This window comes from Zonotrichia leucophrys, chromosome 7 (genome assembly GCF_028769735.1).
Source record: "Zonotrichia leucophrys gambelii isolate GWCS_2022_RI chromosome 7, RI_Zleu_2.0, whole genome shotgun sequence".
NCBI lineage: Eukaryota > Metazoa > Chordata > Aves > Passeriformes > Passerellidae > Zonotrichia > Zonotrichia leucophrys.
In genome coordinates, this window is record NC_088177.1 from 30,136,721 (window position 1) to 30,156,452 (window position 19,732).

General features: G+C 55.3%; 2 protein-coding genes across 2 annotated transcripts; one reads left to right on the forward strand and one right to left on the reverse strand.

Annotated features, from left to right (window-relative positions):
* Positions 1–133: 133 nt before the first annotated feature.
* STK36 (serine/threonine kinase 36) lies at positions 134–12,039 on the reverse strand. The gene is made up of 26 exons (XM_064717901.1): positions 11,779–12,039; positions 10,791–10,931; positions 10,265–10,342; positions 9,706–9,836; positions 9,215–9,464; positions 8,721–8,814; positions 8,291–8,460; positions 7,872–8,074; positions 7,670–7,790; positions 7,419–7,562; positions 6,970–7,149; positions 6,657–6,754; positions 6,214–6,310; positions 5,345–5,486; positions 4,937–5,064; positions 4,244–4,348; positions 3,936–4,034; positions 3,653–3,747; positions 3,273–3,336; positions 2,992–3,102; positions 2,773–2,847; positions 2,225–2,399; positions 1,675–1,822; positions 1,313–1,472; positions 433–1,173; positions 134–333 (listed from the first exon to the last, which is right to left on the reverse strand). Exons 1-26 carry the CDS (start codon positions 11,956–11,958, stop codon positions 145–147), a joined length of 4,119 nt encoding a protein of 1,372 aa, XP_064573971.1. The 5' UTR covers positions 11,959–12,039; the 3' UTR covers positions 134–144.
* Positions 12,040–12,105: 66 nt separating this feature from the next.
* Positions 12,106–19,098, forward strand: RNF25 (ring finger protein 25). Its single transcript, XM_064717903.1, has 10 exons — positions 12,106–12,199; positions 12,334–12,408; positions 12,487–12,589; positions 12,682–12,749; positions 13,471–13,540; positions 13,641–13,712; positions 14,417–14,557; positions 15,192–15,281; positions 15,772–15,906; positions 16,019–19,098. The coding sequence occupies exons 1-10, from the start codon at positions 12,162–12,164 to the stop codon at positions 16,739–16,741; spliced, it is 1,515 nt and encodes a 504-aa protein (XP_064573973.1). The 5' UTR covers positions 12,106–12,161; the 3' UTR covers positions 16,742–19,098.
* The last annotated feature ends 634 nt before the right edge of the window (positions 19,099–19,732 follow it).

Consider the following 19,732-nt stretch of genomic DNA (forward strand, 5'->3'; position numbering starts at 1 on the left):
GGCCGGCTTCCCGCGGGGGGCACCCCGGGTAAAGACGGCCGGGTAGAGTCCCCCTCAGGCGGACAGCGCTGGTTGCAAGGAAGGTCCGGCTGGAGCCTGAGGGGGGTGAAGGAAGCGTCCGTGGCGTCCCGGGATGCCCGGGCATCACCGCTCAGCGCCGGTACGCGGCGACAGCGGGCTGGGCCCCGCGCGGCCGGGCGGAGCTGCGAGGCGGAGGAGGAGCTGCTCGCACCGGCGGCGGAATAGCGGCTCGTAGTGCCGGGCAAAGGGCGGCTGGGAACTGACAGCGGCCAGCGCCGCCAGCCTCTCGGTGGCTTTGAGGGACAGCAGGACCTGCACAGCCAAGAGAGGAACAGGAGTCACCCACCAGCTTGACCCTTGTTCCTACAGCTCTATCAGGTCCCCCAAAGGAGCGGGGTCCCGGTGCCGTACCTGCTGGATCCCCGGGTGGTGGCTGAGGGCTCGCAGCGCCTCGAGGGCTCCCTCCCGCACAGCCTTGCGCGGGTCCTGGCAGGTCACCTGCAGCAGGCGGTCGAGGGCCCCGCTCTGGATCAGCAGATCCCGCAGCTCCTCCCCGCGCTGGCCCAGGTTGCTCAGGGCCAGGGCCGCGTTGTGGCACGTCTGGGCCCGCGAGTCGCTCAGCAGCCGGGTCAGCGCGGGCACGGCCCGGCCCAGCGTCTCCGCCGGGCAGGACGCGTGGCAGGCGGCATTGCCCACTGCGAAGGTGGCTGCCCTGCGCACGCTGCTCGCCGGGTCCCACAGGCACTCTAGCAGCCTCTCCAGCCAACCTGGCTGGCTCTGCAGCGCTGGGGAAAAGCTGTGCCGGAGCAGGTTGCCCAGCAAGTTGCAGGTTCTGGCCCGTATCAGGTGTTGCTTGTGGCTGAGCAGGTAGGTCAGTGGCTGGTCAGCCACATCTGAGTCCCTCAGGATCCTCTGGAGAAAGGGCAGGTGCTCGGAACTGGCCCGGGCCACGTGGGTCAGGAGAGACAGGAGGTCACTTGTGAGTATGACATTGTCTGAGGACAAGACAGACTTCAAGAAGGCAGTAATGTGCTCCGAGGCAGCAGCTTCCCTCACCACTTGGTCTATGACCTGTATATCAGACACCACAAATTGGCACAAGAGGCCCATGGGGAGCTCGGTGAATGAGAAGGGCAGATGGTGAGTGCAGACCTAAGGCAGAAGGACAGACAGCACTGCTGAGTGACTGCTCACACATGAGCCAAGCCAAGCATCAGCTGAAGGCAGCAACTGAAAGCAGCCAGCAGGGAGATGTCACCACCGGAGGGGGAACACAGGGCCAAGAAAGTACCTGTAGCAGCTGGGCAGGGATCTGGGTATCTCTCACAGCCTCCATAATCAGTGCTAAGGTGTCTTTATCCACATCCAGGGCAAAAGGGAAAGAGAGGAGCTGGCAGACCTGGATGACCACATCTGGGACAACCTCAGGGTCCCCATCTTTTCCTGCTTGCCTGAATTAGTGAAAGAAAGAGGGCTTAATACAGAGACAATCAAAAAAACCTCAGGGCAAGGGGCAAAGGGCATTCCCTGTGCCAGTCACTAAGGAGAGGTTCTGCAAGTGCGAGGTCAGAAACTTCTCAGCCCTTGGTGTGCTCATGTCCATGCCCCATTCAGCAGCTGAGCTCTGCCCACTTCAGCCCTTCCACAACTCACATTTGTGCCACGCCTGCCAAGAAGCCAGGGGACAGCAGTCTCTTCAGTGTCACCATGAGGACACCATGGGACTGGGTGAGCTGAGGCAGACACTGGTGGGACTCACGAGTGAAGATGCTGAGGGCCAGGCTGAGGAATAACAGAGTTCCTGCAGAGAAAACAGCAGGCAGAAGGGCAAAGATAGAGAAGGCTGTAATGTTTCTTCACTTCTGTCTGTGCTCTCTCAAGCCTGCTCCAGGGTGGATTCTGTGATTCCCTGCAAAAACCAGAAAATCTCCACCCAGGTGGTCACACCTGCCAGTGGACATTCCCAGCAGCACAGACATCCTTTTTGCTCCTCCACAGCCAGCTCAGCTGAGCTGCTGCCAGCTGGGCACAGCATGGGCCAGCCCAGCCCTCTCTCCCCAGCAGACACTGCAATCCTCAAAAAAACCACCTGTGTCCTCTGGCCTCAGGGAACAGATGTGGAAGGGGACAGACATGGGCAAGTGTGAGGGCAGGATGTGAAGCAGGGTCCAGGGCAGATGCCCTGCTGTCCCACAGCTCCTACCTTGAGGGGAGAGGAGGTTCCAGTCTGGCTCTGCCGTGGGGTGACCAGCACTTGGGGGTGGATCTTCCTCCAGCACTGCACTGGTGGTGCCCACATGAAGCACCACCGCTACACAATGGCAGACCAGGCTCCATAGTTCAGAGGAAGCAAAGCCCTGCTCCAAGACCACATCCTCCTAGAGGCAGAGAGGCAGATGTCAGAGGCCTTCATGGCCCCCCAGGGTTCTGATACATGGCTCTGCCAGTCCCATGGTTCTCTGAAGGTCAGGGCTAGACACCTATGGGCCAGGAGTCCTCCTGCACCTTTCAGCAGTGTCAGTCCCAGGGCATCTCTGCCCTCCTTCACTCCAGTGAGCCCATGGATCACCCCTCCCCACCCACCACTCTCCCATCAGCCCTGCAGGGACACAAGGTGACTTTCATGGGGTTGTGCAGCCAAAACTGCACAGTTCCTGATTTCCCTCAGCCTCGTTACCAATGTGCATTCAGGCCTTTTTGCCACCACACCTTTTGGCAGAGACCAGGCAGAAGACATGGCTAGACTGGTACCTGTTCAAGGAGCTTCAGCAGGAGGAAAAACAACCCATCATAGAGACCAGCACCCATTGGCAGGGGGAGCTGCAGCTGTAAGAGAGTGGGAGACACTCTGAAGCTGGGTGCTGGGCTTGAGGGCAGCAGCATCACTCTTGCACCCTTCTGAGCCCATCTTTGCACACCTCTGCAGTAGGGTATGCATGGGTCCCCAGCTTCTCTGTCCCCATCCCATACCTCAGCAGGTGCAGTCAGCACATTTGTTACCACTGGTAGGATCTTTTCTCTCTTGAGCTCCAAAGCCACCCCATGCCGACTGAGCTGTGCCAGGAGAAATGCTGCAGCACCCTGTGGGACAAGGAGAGTTCAGCACCTTTGGGACTTTCCCATCTACTCAGTCACTACTGACCCTTCATCCCTTGGCCTCATCCCACCCTGAGTGAGGAACAGTAAGGCCCAAATGGGATGCAGGGGTCTGCAAGGCTCTCAGTAGTGGCTCTGGTGGGGGGGTGGCTTACCACAAGAGACACAACAGGAGACTGGGTGACGATATCCACAGCCAGGGCAACCATCTCCTCACACCTGAAATGCAGGGACCAGGAGAGAAGCACTATGTTCCCACAGCTCCACATCATGCAGAACAGCAGCATCCAATACCCACACAGCTGGGAAGCAGCCATGTTTCAGGAGGAGCCCTGGTTCACAGCACTCCTTGTCTGCACTGGGTCATCCTCAACACATCCCCAGCACCCACCCACACTGCCCAGCATTCTGCTGGTATGTATGGGTCAGAGGGATCAGTGGGACCAGGTTCCAGCTCCAGGCAGTGTGCAGGACAGAGTGCTGTTCAGGGCAGGGCATGTTCCTCTCCCACCCACGAATGAAAGTGTCTGCTTACCTGGGAGGGGATGCCTGAAGCTGCAGGGTGAGCAGGGCCAGCAGGTACAGAGAGGCTTCACAGGCTGCCTCCTGGGTCACCTCCAGCACAGGGACCTACCAAAGGAACAGAAGTCATAGCAGGGAAGGAGGAGGTGTTTCTGGGCCCCAAAGGAGAACTGCACTCTTCTGATTAACTCCCTAAAACTCCTCTTCCCCCACAGATTCATCTGACCAGTGCTCAGAGGAATGCATCCTGCTTGCCCACACTCCTACCCCTCCATGAGGGCTGTGGTCAGTCCTACCTCACCCTGCAAGATCTGTATGAGGGAACCCCACAGAGGCTGGCTCCTTCCCAGGTGCTGGCACAGGTTGGGGTAGGCATGGCAGCCAGCATAGAGGATCTGCAAGGCAGAGGGGAGAGATGCCACCAGCCCCTGCAGACAGGTTCCACTCCATGACTACCATGGATTCATTTATTCAACAACTCACACCGGGCAGATGGGAACCATTGAGGGCTAAGCTCACAGTTCCCTCTTTGCCATGCTCCTAATTCCAGAGCAAAGGCCCAGGCACCTCTGGGCAGAGCCAGATAAAAGGACTGGGCCATTACCTTCAGGATGTTCAAGGAGCAGCCTGGGTCCTCCAGTCTCTCCAGCAGCCTTGCAAGCTGCTGACTCTCTCCTTCCATAAGGTTTTCAGCTACTGCGTAAGCAACCTGCAGAAATCAGCCTGTTTTGGACTCTGGGCACCTGAAGCACTGCCCAGACTAGAAGGGTTTGATGCTAGCAACAATTTAATGAAAGAAACATCTGCTTCCTACATGTTGCCTGTGTCTGCTAAGGGATGCCTATCTGCCATCACCTAGCATGGCTTTGATGCACAGTTCCACAGTTGAGATGAGCAAGGTAAGATTCCTCCTTCCCTCCTTGTTGACCCAGCATTAAATAATCAAATGTAAACCTGTAATTGTTTTCCCTCTTACTACCCCTTCAATTTCAGATTTCCTACAGTTCATATCACTGTAATAAAAGAATTCTTGTTTTCCCTGCATTGCCTAGTTCTTTACTTAGCCCATCTCACAGTTCAGATCCTAAGTTTGAGTCTCAATTGATTCAAGAATCCTTACATTCCTAAGGTCAGCTGTTGGCTGGGGAGGTGCAGCCCACAAATATGAGCCCTGCAGCCAATAAAGCCAGAGGATCCCAGCCCTCCACTCTACTGTTGAGAAAGAGATCCTCCTAGAAAGGGCTGCTGCCCCTGGGAGGACCACACCTCTTCACCCTGTACAGAGAGCTGGTCTGACCTGCTGCTTGGCTTCCCGACAGCTGCTTCTCTCCAGGGGGATGCTGCATGCAGCAGCCAATGCAGCCAGGAAGAGCTCTGCCACACATGGGCTCTGGTCATGGGCTGACTTGCCTTCCACTGCTGCACCTGCACAGGGACAGAGCTGGGGACTCATTGTGCTAAAGGTGCTGAGGGGCAGCAGGGTAGGGCTGGATGGCAAGTGAGAAAAAGTCAGGTCTGTGACATAAGAAGGGTGAGATCTGGGATTGAGGGAGGAGAGCCCAAGTTAGTAGGGGTCTGGACAGATAAATTTCAGCCACCTCTTCTGGCCAACAGCACTACGATGGCTGTCAGTGCTCTGATGGAGCCCAAGGGGAGAAAGGAGAAGAAACCCCAGGAAGAGGTGGTGAGCTGCTATCACTGCTACCTCGAAGAGCAGGCTGCTGTAAGATGGATTCTTGAAGGAGTTTGTTCAGCAGGGGCTGATGCTCCTCTTGCAGCCTGGTGTAGAATTGTGCAGAGACAGAAGGGTCTGTTGTGTCCAGGCTCTCACAGAGCTGGGTGAAGCACTGGGGAAGACACAGGGGTTGCCATCACTGCAGACTGAGTTTGAGAGGAAAGAAAAGGACAGCCCAGGAGGAAGCTGTGGGAGGACAGAAGAGATGGGAGAAGGACTCATGCTGGAACTTCAGGGACCTCCAAATGCCCACTCCAGACAGTTACTGTATGGGACCCACATCTGGCTGCATGCTGCTGAAATGAGGGGTACACATGGAGGCATGTGTCCCTCCTCACCTCTATCACAGCCTGGCAGAGCATGCCCAACAGCTATTTTTGCTCAAAAACAAAGGCTAAAAGATATCAAATGCAAGCCTGTATGCATCTCCTGCCTGAGCCACATGTGAATCAGACTCCAATGCTGAGAACCTGCTGTGCCCACCCAGCACAATCCCAGCAACAGAACTCTTGGCAGCAGAGCCAGGGCCATGTCTGGTGAAGTGACACTTTTTGTGCAAGAGTGTGTACAAGGGACTGCACTGGCCATTGGCTCAGCTAGTAAAGCCACACCAGAACGGTAAGGCCAGTGAAAGTGCCCCTTCAGAGACCTTCTTTTGTATGCAATTCCCCACAAAAACCCCAATGGGTGAGACAGCCTGCCCTGACATGAACGCATCAGGCCCCGTAGTTAGGAGCAGGGTCCTCAGGCTGCATTCCTCCAACACACACAGACACCCCCATGGAGCTTCTGTCCCTGGGGGCAGAGGGTGTGAAGCAGGGAGACGGGAGCACCCTTACCAGGAGGCTTTGCTGGCAGAGTCTCATCTCACTGTCGACTGGCACAGCCAGCAGCTCCGGCAGCAGTGCCAGGAAGCAGTCAGCACTCTCCTGCAGACTGGGGGCAGAGCAGGGACATGTGAGTGCAGAGAAACGCATGGCCCCTTGCTGTGAGGACAGGCTCACATGGCCCTGGCTAATGGAGCAGGCAGCACTCACTCACACTGTGAGCTGCTGTCAGCAGGCAGCACCACCAGACTTGTCAGCTGTGCCTTGCCTTCAGTTAATCCCGTTCAAGGAAAGTGCTCCTCTGAGCACAGCAATATGGCATGAAGCACTTAGACCATGATGCTCCCCCACAGAGACAACTCCAGCTGCAGAGTATGAACATCACCCTTCCACCTACTGCCTGTAGTCCCCAAAGTGACCACACGAGACCTCAGGAAACAGAAGGTTGTCCCTACCTGTCCTTTTGCCCACTCTCTTCCAGGCTACATTCACTGCTGAAATAAACTTTTGTCACCATGAGGAGGTCTGTCAGCACAGCGATACACCAGGGCTGCTGCAGAATCCAGAAAGAAACCACAAATGGGGATTGTCTGCTGGCCATCCCCACACCACTACAACAGGATCCTTCCCTACCAGAACCTCCCCCTTCCCAAGGGTGCCTGGAAGAGGAACCTGTGTGCCAGATCCAGCAGGACACCAGGGCCTCCTCAGCAGCAGCACTCTGCAGGGCTGGAAAGCGCCCATATTTCCCTGGGGTTCTACACACACCTGCTTGGTGACAGCACTTTCCAGGATCTGCTTGGCTAGACACAGCAGGGACAGAGGCACATTCAGCTCTTGGCAGAAGTGGTCCAGCAGCTCAGCATCACACTGGGTAGACAGGAGGTTGCCAATAACACGAAGCACAGAACGAAGATGAGAGGCTCCCTCCAGCATCCCTTCCAGCACCTGGACACAGAGAAGGCAGATGAGCTTATAATGAGCAGCAGTTTTGGTGTCTCCACCAGCCATGGAGCAGCCCTTCAACCCATTCAGGCAGGGGACAGCAGAGCAGCAGATGGCAAGCCAAGTGCACAAGACAGTTCCAACTCCTGGAGAAGCAGAGGACCTTTTTGCTGGCTGAACTGAGGATTCTCCATATGTTTCCAACCTAATCCTGATGAAGAAGGCAGCATCCAAGTCTCCAGTCTTAGTTGCCTGGGCCAGCCATCCCTTACCTGCTGAGCAGAGTCTGCCAGGCGGTCCCGGACACGGTGCTGGAAAGCTGGGTCCCTCAGCAGGCCCAGAGGCATGCTCAGCTGCATGGCTGAGGCCTCAGTGTCCTCACTCAGCTGCTGCCACTCCTCATCACTCTCCAGCTCCTAGCCACAGAAGAGAGGACTGGTGACACAGACCTGCTAGTTCCAGGGCCTCTGTAGCAGCCCCTGGCAACTGGGCCCTGCTGTCCTCACTGAAGACACCATCTTACCTCAGTCTCCAGGTCCACGATGCTGTGCCTGCTGCAGGGCTTTGCCCTGCCAGCATCAGGCTGTGGAGGGGAACCTGCTCCAAGAAACTCCCACTCATAGTCTTGAGAGAGGCTGTGCTGCCTGGCCAAGGAAACACTACAGTCAGTACAGAAAGACCTTTCCTTTCCTTATTCTTCCTGCCCCAGCCTCTGCCTCCCTCACCCTGGGGTGGGAGGAGACTCCTCAAACTCCTCAAACTCTGCTGTGCTGCTCTTTCCTTGCAGGAGATATGGATTCTTCTCATTGGAGGCAGCCAATGGCTCCCTCTCCTCAGGGGCTGCCTTCCTTGATGCTGGTCTAGGTCTAGGTGTGGGATGTCCATTGACAGAATCCTTCATAGATGGATCACCTGCCTTCAGTTGACCCTGGTGATGGCAGAGAAGTTTGGTCAGGGCAGGGTTACTCAGTCAGATGAGTCCCCTAGACCCTACCACCATGAGCACTGCACGTCCTGCCTTGTGTGTTGCTGACACCCCAGTCTGACCCAGGTACTCCTGTGTTTTCCCCCAGGGCCTGCTTCAGTGTCCTTCCTTTGCCTTGACTGTGAGACATAGCCAGGGGAACCTCAGACTTTTCTCCACCTTTTTCTGTATCTCTTCAACCATCTTCTGCTGGGCCTTTCTCAAGATCCTGGACGAGCTGCTCCTGGGGACCATGGAATGGACTTGCTGCTCCTTCAGGGCCTGCAGCTCTGGAGACAGCTTCATGGTGAAGGGGTTTGAAATCCCATGCTCTTCTGTGTCATCAATCACTGGGGAGACAAGAGGAGAACTTCAGCAGCAGCTCTCTCGTGGGACACAGAGTGATCTCTCTTGAGATCCCAGGGGAATCCCAAGGAACCCAGAGCAAGACCAGGAGCAGGAGCTAGGAGTCAGTGCTTGGAAAAAGCTGAGAGGAGAGAGGCATAGACCAGGATAGTAAAAATAGCCGGGCAGGGAGGTCCTCCCAGTCTCCAGACAGTAGTAGAAGGAAACAGACCTGGACAGCTTTGGAAAAGGAGTAAGTACTCACCAGTAACACGTCCAGCAATGAAGGGGTGAGAAAGCAGCTCCGGCCATGACAGGCGCTCCTGGGGGTCCTTCATCAGTAATCCCTGAAGGAAGTCCTGCAGAGCAGCAGGATCACTGATACACGTTCAGCACCCACCAGTGAGCACAGTGTGCCCACCAGTCTCCCTCAGTGAGGGCACCCAGGAGGCCTGCCTTTCCTGCCTAGCTCTGGGAAAGGACTACCTCTAGTGCTTGGGGCAGATGGCAAGGCATTCCCCTTCACAACCCAATAAATCACTCCTCTGCTGTCAGACCCAGTTTCACAGCTTATGGACAGCAGACATTTGATAACAGTGATAAGGATTCCCCTTCCAGGAGGTCCAACTCTCATTGCTTTTCTGTGTTCTGAAGTCCCTGCTAGGGGACATAAAAGCCAAGAGTGACCCACCAGGGCAGCAGGTGAGGCCAAAACTGCATTAACAGATCTCACCCTGCAGACAGGGCCCCAGCCCTTACCCTGAACACTGGGCTCATGGTCACAGGCCATTTGACAGGGTCCTTGATGATGAGGCTGACAAGCTGGAAGATGCTGTTGGTGTAGAAGGGAGGGGTGCCCACAAACAGCTCGTACAGGATGCAGCCCACAGACCACAGGTCTGCTGTGTGGTCATACGGCCGCTCTTCCACCAGCTCAGGGGACATGTACAGCGGGGTGCCCTTGATGGACGTCAGCACCATGGTGTGGATGCTCATGGCACGGGCAAATCTGCTCAGAGCAAAGCACAGATCTCAAGTCCAGGCTGAAACATCTGTTGCAGCTCCCAGGGAGTTCCCTATGAGTTTATCCTCCTCTGGAGAACAAAATCTCCCCTCTCAGGTTAACCTCTAAATATGCACAGAATCCAGGCCCCCTTAAACACTCCCCCACTCCTCCTCTACAGCATGCAGGAAATCCCTTGGCTGCTCCAAAGCCCAGCATTCCCCTCAAGCTGGCCCCCAGCACTCACCCAAAGTCACAGAGTTTGACAACACCATCTTTGCCCAGCAGGATGTTCTGGGGTTTCATGTCACGGTGCAGGATGCGGTGAGAGTGCAGGTAATAGAGAGCAGAGATGAGTTGGGCAGCTATGGCCTGGACCTGGCAGAGACACAGAAGCCTCACCCTGTGTCCCATGGTGCCACCCACTGGCACAACCACAGGGGCTAGGTCCCTTACAGCCTGGCTCCCACACTACTTCTACTTTTGTCCAGTTTGGGGCAGGGACCAACCCCAGCTGCGGGCCAGCAGTTTCTTGGAGTGGGCCAATAGCCAAGGCAGTCTAGTGCTGTGGCCCTTGTAAAGGGAACAGAGAAACTGAGGTCTCTGCAGGGCCCCACTGTCCCACAATACCAACTTGGCCCTCTCTCCATCCTTTTCAGAAGCTCTGCCAGGTAAAGTCCCAGAGGCACCCTCACCCTCCTGCCATCTCCTGGCTCACAGCTGAGACCCTCTGCCTGCAGGCACACAGGTCCTGTTTTCTCTAGCCTGCAGCAAACACTGCATGGTCACTGCAATGACAGAGATACCTGGCTCTCAGGCAAGGTCCCATCATCCTCCAGGATCTGGAAGAGCTCTCCCTCTGCATAGTCAGTCACTACCACCACCTGGAGGGAAGAGCAACATGGCGAGATCAGGCCCTGGGGACCAGGATAAAGCAGGGTAAGAAATTTGAGGATAGTGTTTGGGTGGCATTATGCAAAGTCCATCAGCTTGGGCTGGGACTTGGAATGGAAGAGAGCTCCCATGGCTGGACAGCAGCAAAGACCTGGCACTTGACAGAGGTCTTGTAGCAGTCCATATCTCAGCCAGCAAAAACAAGACAAGAGGGAAGGACAGGACAGGAAGGACACCTCTGCACATGACCTAGTGCAGCCCACACAGGTGGTGGCTCCCCACATGGCACATACTAAAGGGCTCTGAAAAACACTAACTAGACCCTGAGATGAAGTCACCAGCATCTCCTGAGAAAGATGTCCCTACAATGGCAGGGGACAGCCCTTGTTCCCCTGCCCCAGTCAAGCAAAAGCCATTGCCTGGAGTAATCCCCTTCACCTCATTAGCAGTCTCAAAGCTGTCAAGCATCTGGATGATGTTGGGGTGATGGAGGTCTCTCACAATCTCAATTTCCCGCTGCAGGTTCTTCAGCTCCTTCTCAGACCGCCCCACCTTGGGGATGAACTTCAAGGCCACCACCTTCCAAAGCAGAAAAAGCTGGGATCAGACCAGACTCCTGGTCAGACCCACCCTGGCAAAGGCAGCTTTTAACCCAAACAGGGTTCCAGCTGAACAAATACAGTAGAACAATGAGACATTTGTTCACTTGGACCTAGGGCTCTCCCCAGGCCCTTGCACATCAATACTGCTGCTCACACTTCTTTTCACACTGGCATTTAAAGCAAAGAAATGCAATCAGTGAACACAGATAAAACCAGGACTTCAGAAATATGGGACAGGACCTCGAGATGCTGGTGAACAGCAGGCAGAACATTAGCCAGCAGTGTGCCCTGGAAATGAGGAACACTGGCAGCACCTCGGGCTGTATCAACAGGCAGGAACTGCAGCAAAGTGATTACTGACCTTTATTTCTAATTTTGTGCACCATGTTGGGAATATTGTGGCCAGGTTTTTGGCCCAGAAGGACATCAATAGGCTGGAATGGGTATAGCAGAGAGACCCATGATGATGAGGGGACTGAAGCATGTGGGAGGACGACATGGGAATTACAAATTGAAATGGAAGGAGATTGAACTTGCTAAGAGGAAAACACATTCATTCTAGTAATAGTCAGGCACCAGCTATGGGTGCTTGTCTTGGGGGTTTCAGAGGATCTAAATTTAGTGCTGGCTCTGCTTTGAGTTCTTGAGGTCGCTCCTGATGTCCCTTGAATCCAGATGACTTAGTGCCAGCTGGAGCTGGTCAGGACCGTCAGCAGAAAGCCGAATAGATGCCGGGTCCCAAAATCCTGGTAGAGTTAGAATTCAAGAGGCAGCAGAAATCAGCCCCGGCCCCGCACAGCAGAGCCCCAGTCCTGTCCCCTCACCTGGGCGCTGTGCCTCCGGCGCCCCTTGTACACGTGCCCGAAGGACCCTTCGCCGATCCTCTCCAGGACGTGGTAGTTCTCCATCGCCCGGGACGGGGCCGCCGAGCTGCCGAGGCACGGAGGCCGGGGAGGAGCAGCGAGTCCCCTTCCGCGGGCACCTCTCCTCCCGCGGGGCGGCATCCGGCCCCGTTCCCCGGGGCGAGTGTCGCCCCCGCCGGCCCAGGCTTTGTTGCTGCCCACCGGCTGGAAGGCAGGACGAGCCCCGAGCCCCGGCGGCAGCGCTCCCGCTGCGGGATGAACCGCGCTCCGCTCCCGCCCCGGCCCCGCCGCCGCGGCGTCTCCTGGCAACGGGCTCCCCTTCCGCTTCCGGGGCCAGCGGGGAGATGGCGGCGGCCGCTGAGGAAGCGGAGGCGACGGACTGGTAACAGCCCCCGTGCCTTCCCCGGTGTCTGCACCCTCCCACGTGCCCGCCCCCTTCCCGCTCCCCGCACCCCCGCTGTCCCGCACCCCCAGTCCGCCGGAGCCGGCTGACCCCCGCCTGATCGGTTCCCGCAGGGCGCTGCCGCCGGAGGTGGAGGTGCTGGAGTCCATCTACCTGGAGGAGCTGCAGGTGGCGCGGGGCCTGGGCAGGTACGGCCCGCCTTCCCCATCCCCATCCCCGTCCCGGCCCCGCGCCGCCCTGCTCACCCCGAGCTGCCCCTTGTGCAGGTGGGAGCCCTGGGAGATCAGCATCACCCTGCACCCTGCCACGGCCCAGGACCAGGACTCCCAGTACGTCCGCTTCACCCTGGTGCTCTCCGTGCCCCCTCAGGTAGGCTGCCCGCGCCCCCCGCCCCTGCGCCTCCGAGCCTCGGGCCTCTCCACCTTCCTTGTTGTGCTTTGGGTGTTTCTCTTTTATTCTAGTATCCTGATAAAGCTCCGGAGATTTCCATCAGGAATCCGCGGGGGCTGTCAGATGAGCAAATTCAAAAGTGAGTGTCAGGAGGGTGGGGAGTGGCAGTTCTTTCCTCCAGAGATCCAGGAGGCAGAACTGATGGACAAGCTTTCTGTAATTCACATGACATCCCGTGTCTGGTTAACAGATGGATACAGGTCCCTAAATCACTTTGTCCTAAATCTCTCAGGAGCCACTGGTGCTAAATTTGACACAGAGGGGTCCACCTTGTGGTTATTCCCCTGTGGTTCCCCAGAAATGTTATTTGAATCCCTGGAGCCTTGAAAGTTGCTGGTCCTGCCTTGACAGAGGTGAGACTGTTCCACGTCCTTGGGCAGCCCATTGTTGCCTTTATGCTTCAGTCCTTGGCGGAGTAGAATGTGTGCAGAGACCTTGGTGCCTGCCAGCAGTATGAGAGGATGCGGCTCCCAACAGACCTGCACAGGGGCTGCCATCACATAAACAAAGCCTGTGATTCACCAAAACCAAAGGGTGCTGGCTGAGCTCAAGCTGAGGCTATCAGCAAACCTGCTCCTGCAAGTCCTGTCATAACAAAGGCTTCCTGTGCACTGGCTTGTGGGGAGCCAGGACAGCATGTGAATATGTGTGTGCATGTGTGCCCATCCTGTGCTCCAAGCAAAGCCTGAAGGCCACTGTTCTCCTTTTTTCTCTTGTCATCATGGCAGGATGGCAGGTATGTGGGACAGTGAAAAGGTGTAGCTAAGTTTGTGTAAAGGATTTCTGCTGCTTTGCTGTAGGATTTCCCAGACCCTCAGAAGTGTTGCTGAAGCCAGGCTGGGGACAGAGGTGCTCTATGAACTGATCGAGGTGAGAGTGAGGAGATTGGGTGTGACCAGCCACAGACACTGATCACCAACTGCCCTTGGGCAGGCCAGTGAGTAAAACGTTTTCTTTAATGCTTTCACAGAAGGGAAAGGAGATCCTCACTGACAACAATATTCCTCAAGGACAGTGTGTAATCTGCCTCTATGGATTCCAGGTAGGCATGTGTCTCCTGACCCCACAAACTGACTGGGAAGTGAGGCAAGAGAACAGGAAGTCTGACACTGGGATATCAGCCTGGGACCAAGATACACCCCAGCAGCCCCCTGCCTCCCAGTCTGCACAGGGCCCTTCCTAGTGCAATACATGCTGCTCTTCCCATCAACTTTTAGATAATCTTCTACAAAAAATGGACATGGGGCATGCTGGAGCATCTCCAAAGAAGCATAGGTTCTGGGGCTAGTTGATGGTGCATTTCAGCTTCCCTGTGTTGGCTACACCTCACCTGGAGTTCAGCACACAGGTGGTGAGGAGGGACTAGAACATATCCATGCAGGTGCTGAGGTCTGTGGGGACAGGGGAGCAGGCCTTACTGGGGTTGCAAGGAAAGCCAACACCTGCCTAGGAAGGAGAGCACACCAGGTGGGAAGATTGCTGGTCACACAGGAACACATGCAGAGAAATCAGTCATAGAATCTTTGCATATTAACATTGGGAGTGTTCTGACATTTGAAACAAGAAGCAGCATCCTAGTAATTGCTGAGGGAGTGGAGCTGCAGCCCAACAGATGATGTTGGGTGGCTCTGCTAGCACTAGCTCCCTATGGATACCACTGACATGGAAGTGAAAACCCAGCTCAGCTGGGTGGTTACACAACTCTTTGCTTAGAAATCCTTCAAAGATGCACTTTTGTCTTGACAGGAGAAAGAAGCCTTCACAAAGACCCAGTGCTATCACTACTTCCACTCCCACTGTCTGGCTCGCTATGCCCAGCACATGGAGGAGGAGATCCTCATGCAGCAGGAGGACAGGGAGCAGCACCTTGCACCATCCTCCAAACAGGTACTGGGCCTTCCTTGGCCCCCTGCACAGACCCTTGTAACATCTGTATCACCCTCTTTGGCACATGGAGCCTGTGCTGAGAATCAACAGGGATTAGACTGAGTTATCTCCAAGGGCCCTTTCTGACCAAACAAGTTGGTTTATTGGATCTCTGGGTCAGTGCCTGCTGTGTAAGGGTAAGGGAGTTGCATTTTTAGACTTCTGGAACCACAGAAGTTAGAAAAAAGGGCTCCTTCCCTAATCCTAGTCCTTGAACTGTGGGGGGTTGCAGCAGGGTAAACACAAATCCACCTGTTTTTTGGGGTGATAAAACCTGCCTAGCATATGTTGGAACAGTTGCCAGCTGCAGAGCAAAATACTCAGCTGAGGGCTGAAGCCATACATGTTGACAGAGGTGCTTTGTAAAGCAGTCAGCTGCTGAAGCACAAATCCCAGCATGCCTCACGTGGAGACACCTTCCACAGCAGTTGTTGAGACACCGGGCTGCTTTCATGCTGCTGGAACCCCTCTGGCTTCCTTACCTTGGCAGAAGAGTGAAGAAGACGACCCTGTTCCACTTCCAGGGTGGGGTTATGGGGCAGTGCATGAGCTGGATCACAGACAGGGTTTGCTATCCTCTCTTGCCTCCCTACAGGAGGTTGGTGTTCAGTGCCCTGTCTGCCGGGAGACCCTGGTCTATGATCTCTGTGCTCTGAAGGCAGCACCGCCCCCGCAGCACCCGCTGGTAAGAGCTGGGGGCTCAGCTGCCTCCTCACTGGGTAGCTTCAACTGGGACATTGTAATGCATGCACACTGTCTCAGGTCCTCCTAGATTTCCCATTCCAAGTGCAGCTCACAAGCAGGTTCAGTTTTATAGCCCTGAGCTGAGCAGATGTGCTGAGAGAAAGGTGATTGTGCCATGGGGAACATCCCTGCACTCACTGGGATACAGTCAGGTCAGGAGAGTGACCTGATGGTAGCTGCTCTGCATCCTGCCCCACAGCAGGATGGCCCAAGGCAGTCACTGCAGAAACAGTGGGTCTGCACTGGGATGGATGCTCAGCTTCTGTCCAGGGATTTCCCATGCATCTGTAGGCCTGGTCAGTGTGGCAGAAGGAAGTGGGTTGCCTGCCACTGTGCAAAGAAGGGTTTGGGGAGTAGCTTCCAGCCCTGCCATGCCTATCCATGCTAGGTGTTGAGAGAGCCCTTACCCTGCCTTGCTTTCTTGTGCTCAGGAGCCATACAGGCCAGATGCCAAGGTGCTGCAGCACCAGGAAGAACTGCGCCTGATTTTCAAGAGACAGCAAGAGAAAGGGGGAATCATCGACCCCGAGGCAGAGAGGAACCGATATTTCATCAGCCTCCAGGCGGTACGGCACTGCGGGCAGAGAGCTTCCAGGGGGCTCTGGGCTGCAGCACCAAGCACTGTCATCTGCTGTGGGACACCCCTGGCCTTTTCTTAACCAGTGGCTTTTCTTTCAGCCTCCAGCTGCTGTGGATCCAGGCCAAGCAGCCACTGTCTCTGAGCTGTCGGTGAGTGCCCGCGCTGCCGATGTGCCCCAGCCGCCCAGCCAAGCCTCAGCTCCTGAGCCAGCCGGGGCATCAGAGCCCAGGGTGGAACCCAGGCAGCCTGAGAGGTGTGCTGTGCCCAGAGAGCAACTGAGCAAGAGGGAGAGGCACAGAGGGGAGAGGCCAGGCTCCAGAGGCCGGGGCAGGCAGCTGTGCAGTGGCTCACAGGAAGCAGAAGAGGAAGCCTGTCATCCACTCCATGGCTCCAGGGGGCCCAGGGTCTTCAGCCAGAGGGCAGAGCGTAGACCTGCTGGACGGCACAGCCAGGAGTTTTCAAAGCCTCCCAGTAGAAGCAGGGCTGCTCCCTTGGCTGAAAGAAGGGAGTTGTGCCGTGAAGATCCCTCACCAGCAACAGAAACCTTGGCCTTGAAAGAGGAGCACCATGAAGTGGAGAAATGGAGCACAGAGGAGGGGACTGAGGCCCGGGGCAGGAAAAAGGAGAACCTGATGTTCAACCGCAGTGACCACAAAGGTGCCCCCAACTGGCAGGGCCACCACAGGCCCTGGGATTGTGGAAGGTGGGAGAGGTCCAGAGTTCAGGAGCGTGGTTCCTACCCCAGAGCACCAAGAGGGCGAGGGGTGTTCAGGCCCAGTGGACATCGAGAAGCCCATCTTGAGAAGGAGAGTGGCTCCTAGCAGGAATGATGAGGGGCTGGGCTGGGGGAAAAAAGGGCTTATTCTGGAGAGAAAAATGAAGCAGTAGGAAGCAGATACTGTATCCCCTGGAAGGGAGGAGGCAGATGGCACGTGGGACAGGCCTGGGACAGGCAGTGTCGCCATGGTATGTGCAGTGTAAAGTATCCTAGCATGAGCAGCTGGCTGTTACCAGCATTGGAGAAGTGGAACCCTGACAGATCATATCAGCCTTGGTCTCAGAGGACCCAGAAGAGAGAGGTAGCTTTGGGGACCTGCAGCTATTGTCCCTATAGGTGAAATGCCAAGAAATGTGCAGACCTACAGAGCAAAGGTCTGAGCCCAGCATGGTGCCATGGCAGAGCCAAAGTGTGGCAAGACCTTCCCTGGAAGCCAGCAGAGCTGTGGTGGTGCCAAGTGCCGGGGCAGTATCTTGGAGCTCAGTTCCACTTGCTCTGTCCCCCATTCCTTCTCAGAGCACTTTCTCAACTGCTAGGATTGGCCAGGCAAATCCTTATTACACAGGACATTGGCCAGTCCCAGCCAGGACATCCAAATTAAGCTTAAGTCAGCACATTGGCAGGTCACAGCTGTCTGGTGGCTAAGGCTTCACCTTGGCTCCTGCTTCTCCAGGAAGCCCATATTTAGCTGGAGCTCCTGCCCTGTCTTTCAGCTGCTTTTGTGCAGGCTGAAGCTGATGGAGTCTCGGAAGAGAGTACTCTGCTTTGTAACCTGTATGTGTCAGAAGCCCCCTCCAAGGTCAGGCTGTCTCTTAGCACTTCTGACAACCCAGAAGTGAAGACATGCCCCAGTATTTTGGGTACAGCTTGCCCTCCTGTAACGTTCAAGCTGATATTGCTTAAATGAGGATTTGCTGTTTAAAACTTGGCACAGTTCCATCTGCTGCTGCTCCACAGATGTAAATGGTGTCCCATTTAGAAGCCATGAAGAGTGGTTCCAAGCCTCTGAAGTGAGGCAATGCTATTAAATTAATTCATTGGGTCTTCTCCAGAGCCTGCTCCCTTTGTTTCCTCTGCCCTCTTGCTCCTCTTTGTTGCTTTTTGGAGCAAAGGTGTTGATCCCTGATATTTCTCAAATCCTTCCCTGTTCCCTACAACCAGGGCTGAGGCAGACCTTTCCCTGGCACGTCTGGGTGGCAGGAGAGCTCCCTGCTTTGCCTGGCTTACTGTAAGCTCTCTGCCTCAGCTGGACAATACTGATTTCTTCACACTTGTTTGTGCCTTGTCCCCCACCTCTTGTACCCACACGTGGGTTGTTAATTGTCTTCCTCCTTCTGCTAAGTGCAAAAATAGCAGTGCTACAATGGACTTGCCAGAACTTCGTATGAGATCCCCAGGAAACCAACAGCAGTGTGTGCCAAGAGGGCATTTGCCAGTGCACACATCTGTCTGGCTGAGCTTAAGCTGCACTACCCCCTTTCTTGACTGAGAACTCATCTGCTGCCCTGCTTACTCCATGCCTGGTCTTGACCTGAAGGGGTTGGTTTAACCTGCTGCCCTAAACCTTCTGTGCTTAAATTTCCAACACTGGTCTATTTTCAAGCCTAATGCTTTAAAATCATTCTTTTTTTCTCCTTCCTTGGCCTGAGCCTACACTACCTGTCCTGGGCTGGCTGATCTGAGAGACAGATGTTGTGCCTTCCTGCAGATGAGGGCTGAGCACTCATGCCCTGAAGAAAACCCTAATTTTCCTTTAGTGCTCCCTCTGTCCTTGTTCAGCTGGTTTCTGAGGGAATGGCCTGCCCACACTTGAGTGAGAAGGTACAAACTTTACCTGACATTGGTGCTTGTTCTGCTGCCTCCTGCCTTCTCTGATGAAACTGCTGTGTTCCAAGAAAGGCATTCGATTGTGTCCTGAAACATGGAAGATCTCTGCTCCTCACAGCAGTTGAAGCTCCTTGGCTTCCTCTGGTGAGCCAGGATTACTCTCAGCAGAAACGTTGCTGTGCCATGTTTGGAGCGTGGGAATTCGGCCATGGAAATCAGAGTGAGGACTTGGATAACTTCAATCAAATGCCAGATGTGTTAGTGGGAAGGGATTTTTCCCTGGGAATAGTGCTTTAGTAAGGGCCTTCTCTGACTCACTGCTGTCAGCCTGGAGGAGAGAGCATTTTGCAACAGTACGTGGAAATGAATTTGGGATAAACAAACCAAACCTCCAGGTCAGAGGGGAGGAAGAGAGCTTGCACACTGACCTGGGTCCCCTTGCTTGGTGTCCACCTGTGTCACCCACCTACCTCACAAGGCTGTTGTGAGGCTTAACTGGCAAAAGCCCTCAGGCCAGGCAGAAGGCACTGGCAGCATCTGTAGCATTAACACTATTAAAAGCAAGCAGCAAGAGATGTTGCGTGTGATGGCATCGGGTCCCTCTGGCTCCCCCACAAACACTCCCCATCCTCCCAGACTGCTGTGGGACTTTTGCCAGTCACTCACTGGCCAGTTCTGACCCCCAGCTTTTGAGGGAAGAGGCTGGATCTGAGCAGCCAGCCTCTGGAGGATGGCCAAACTCAGGGTTTGAGATGCCAGCCAGCAGCATCCTGCTCCTTCACTTGCAGAAACATTCGTGGAAGTCTGGGGTTGCATTAAAGCAGTGCCTATTTGCACCAAAATCCATCCAGGTGCCAAATGACTGTGCACCTGTGTATTGCCCTGTACTCTTGGCCCCACAGGGCAGAGGCAAGAGGAGGGCTAAGCAGTGACCTATAATTTGGGTTTGGCTCGGAATCCACTCCCCCAGCGCAAGCAACCCCCAGAACTGACCACATTAACATAGGACTGGCTCTGAGGAAACTACTTTCAGGATTGTGTAAAAGGCACTGGAAGGGGAGAGCTCTTGGGAAGATATGCTGTAACAGGCCTAGGCCTCTCATCTGCCCTCATACACCTCCAGGGCCCCACATCTCCTTTGGTGGGAAGGACAGTCATTGCCCATCTAGAACAATATCCAGGCAGATCTGTGGCTTAGCATCATAAC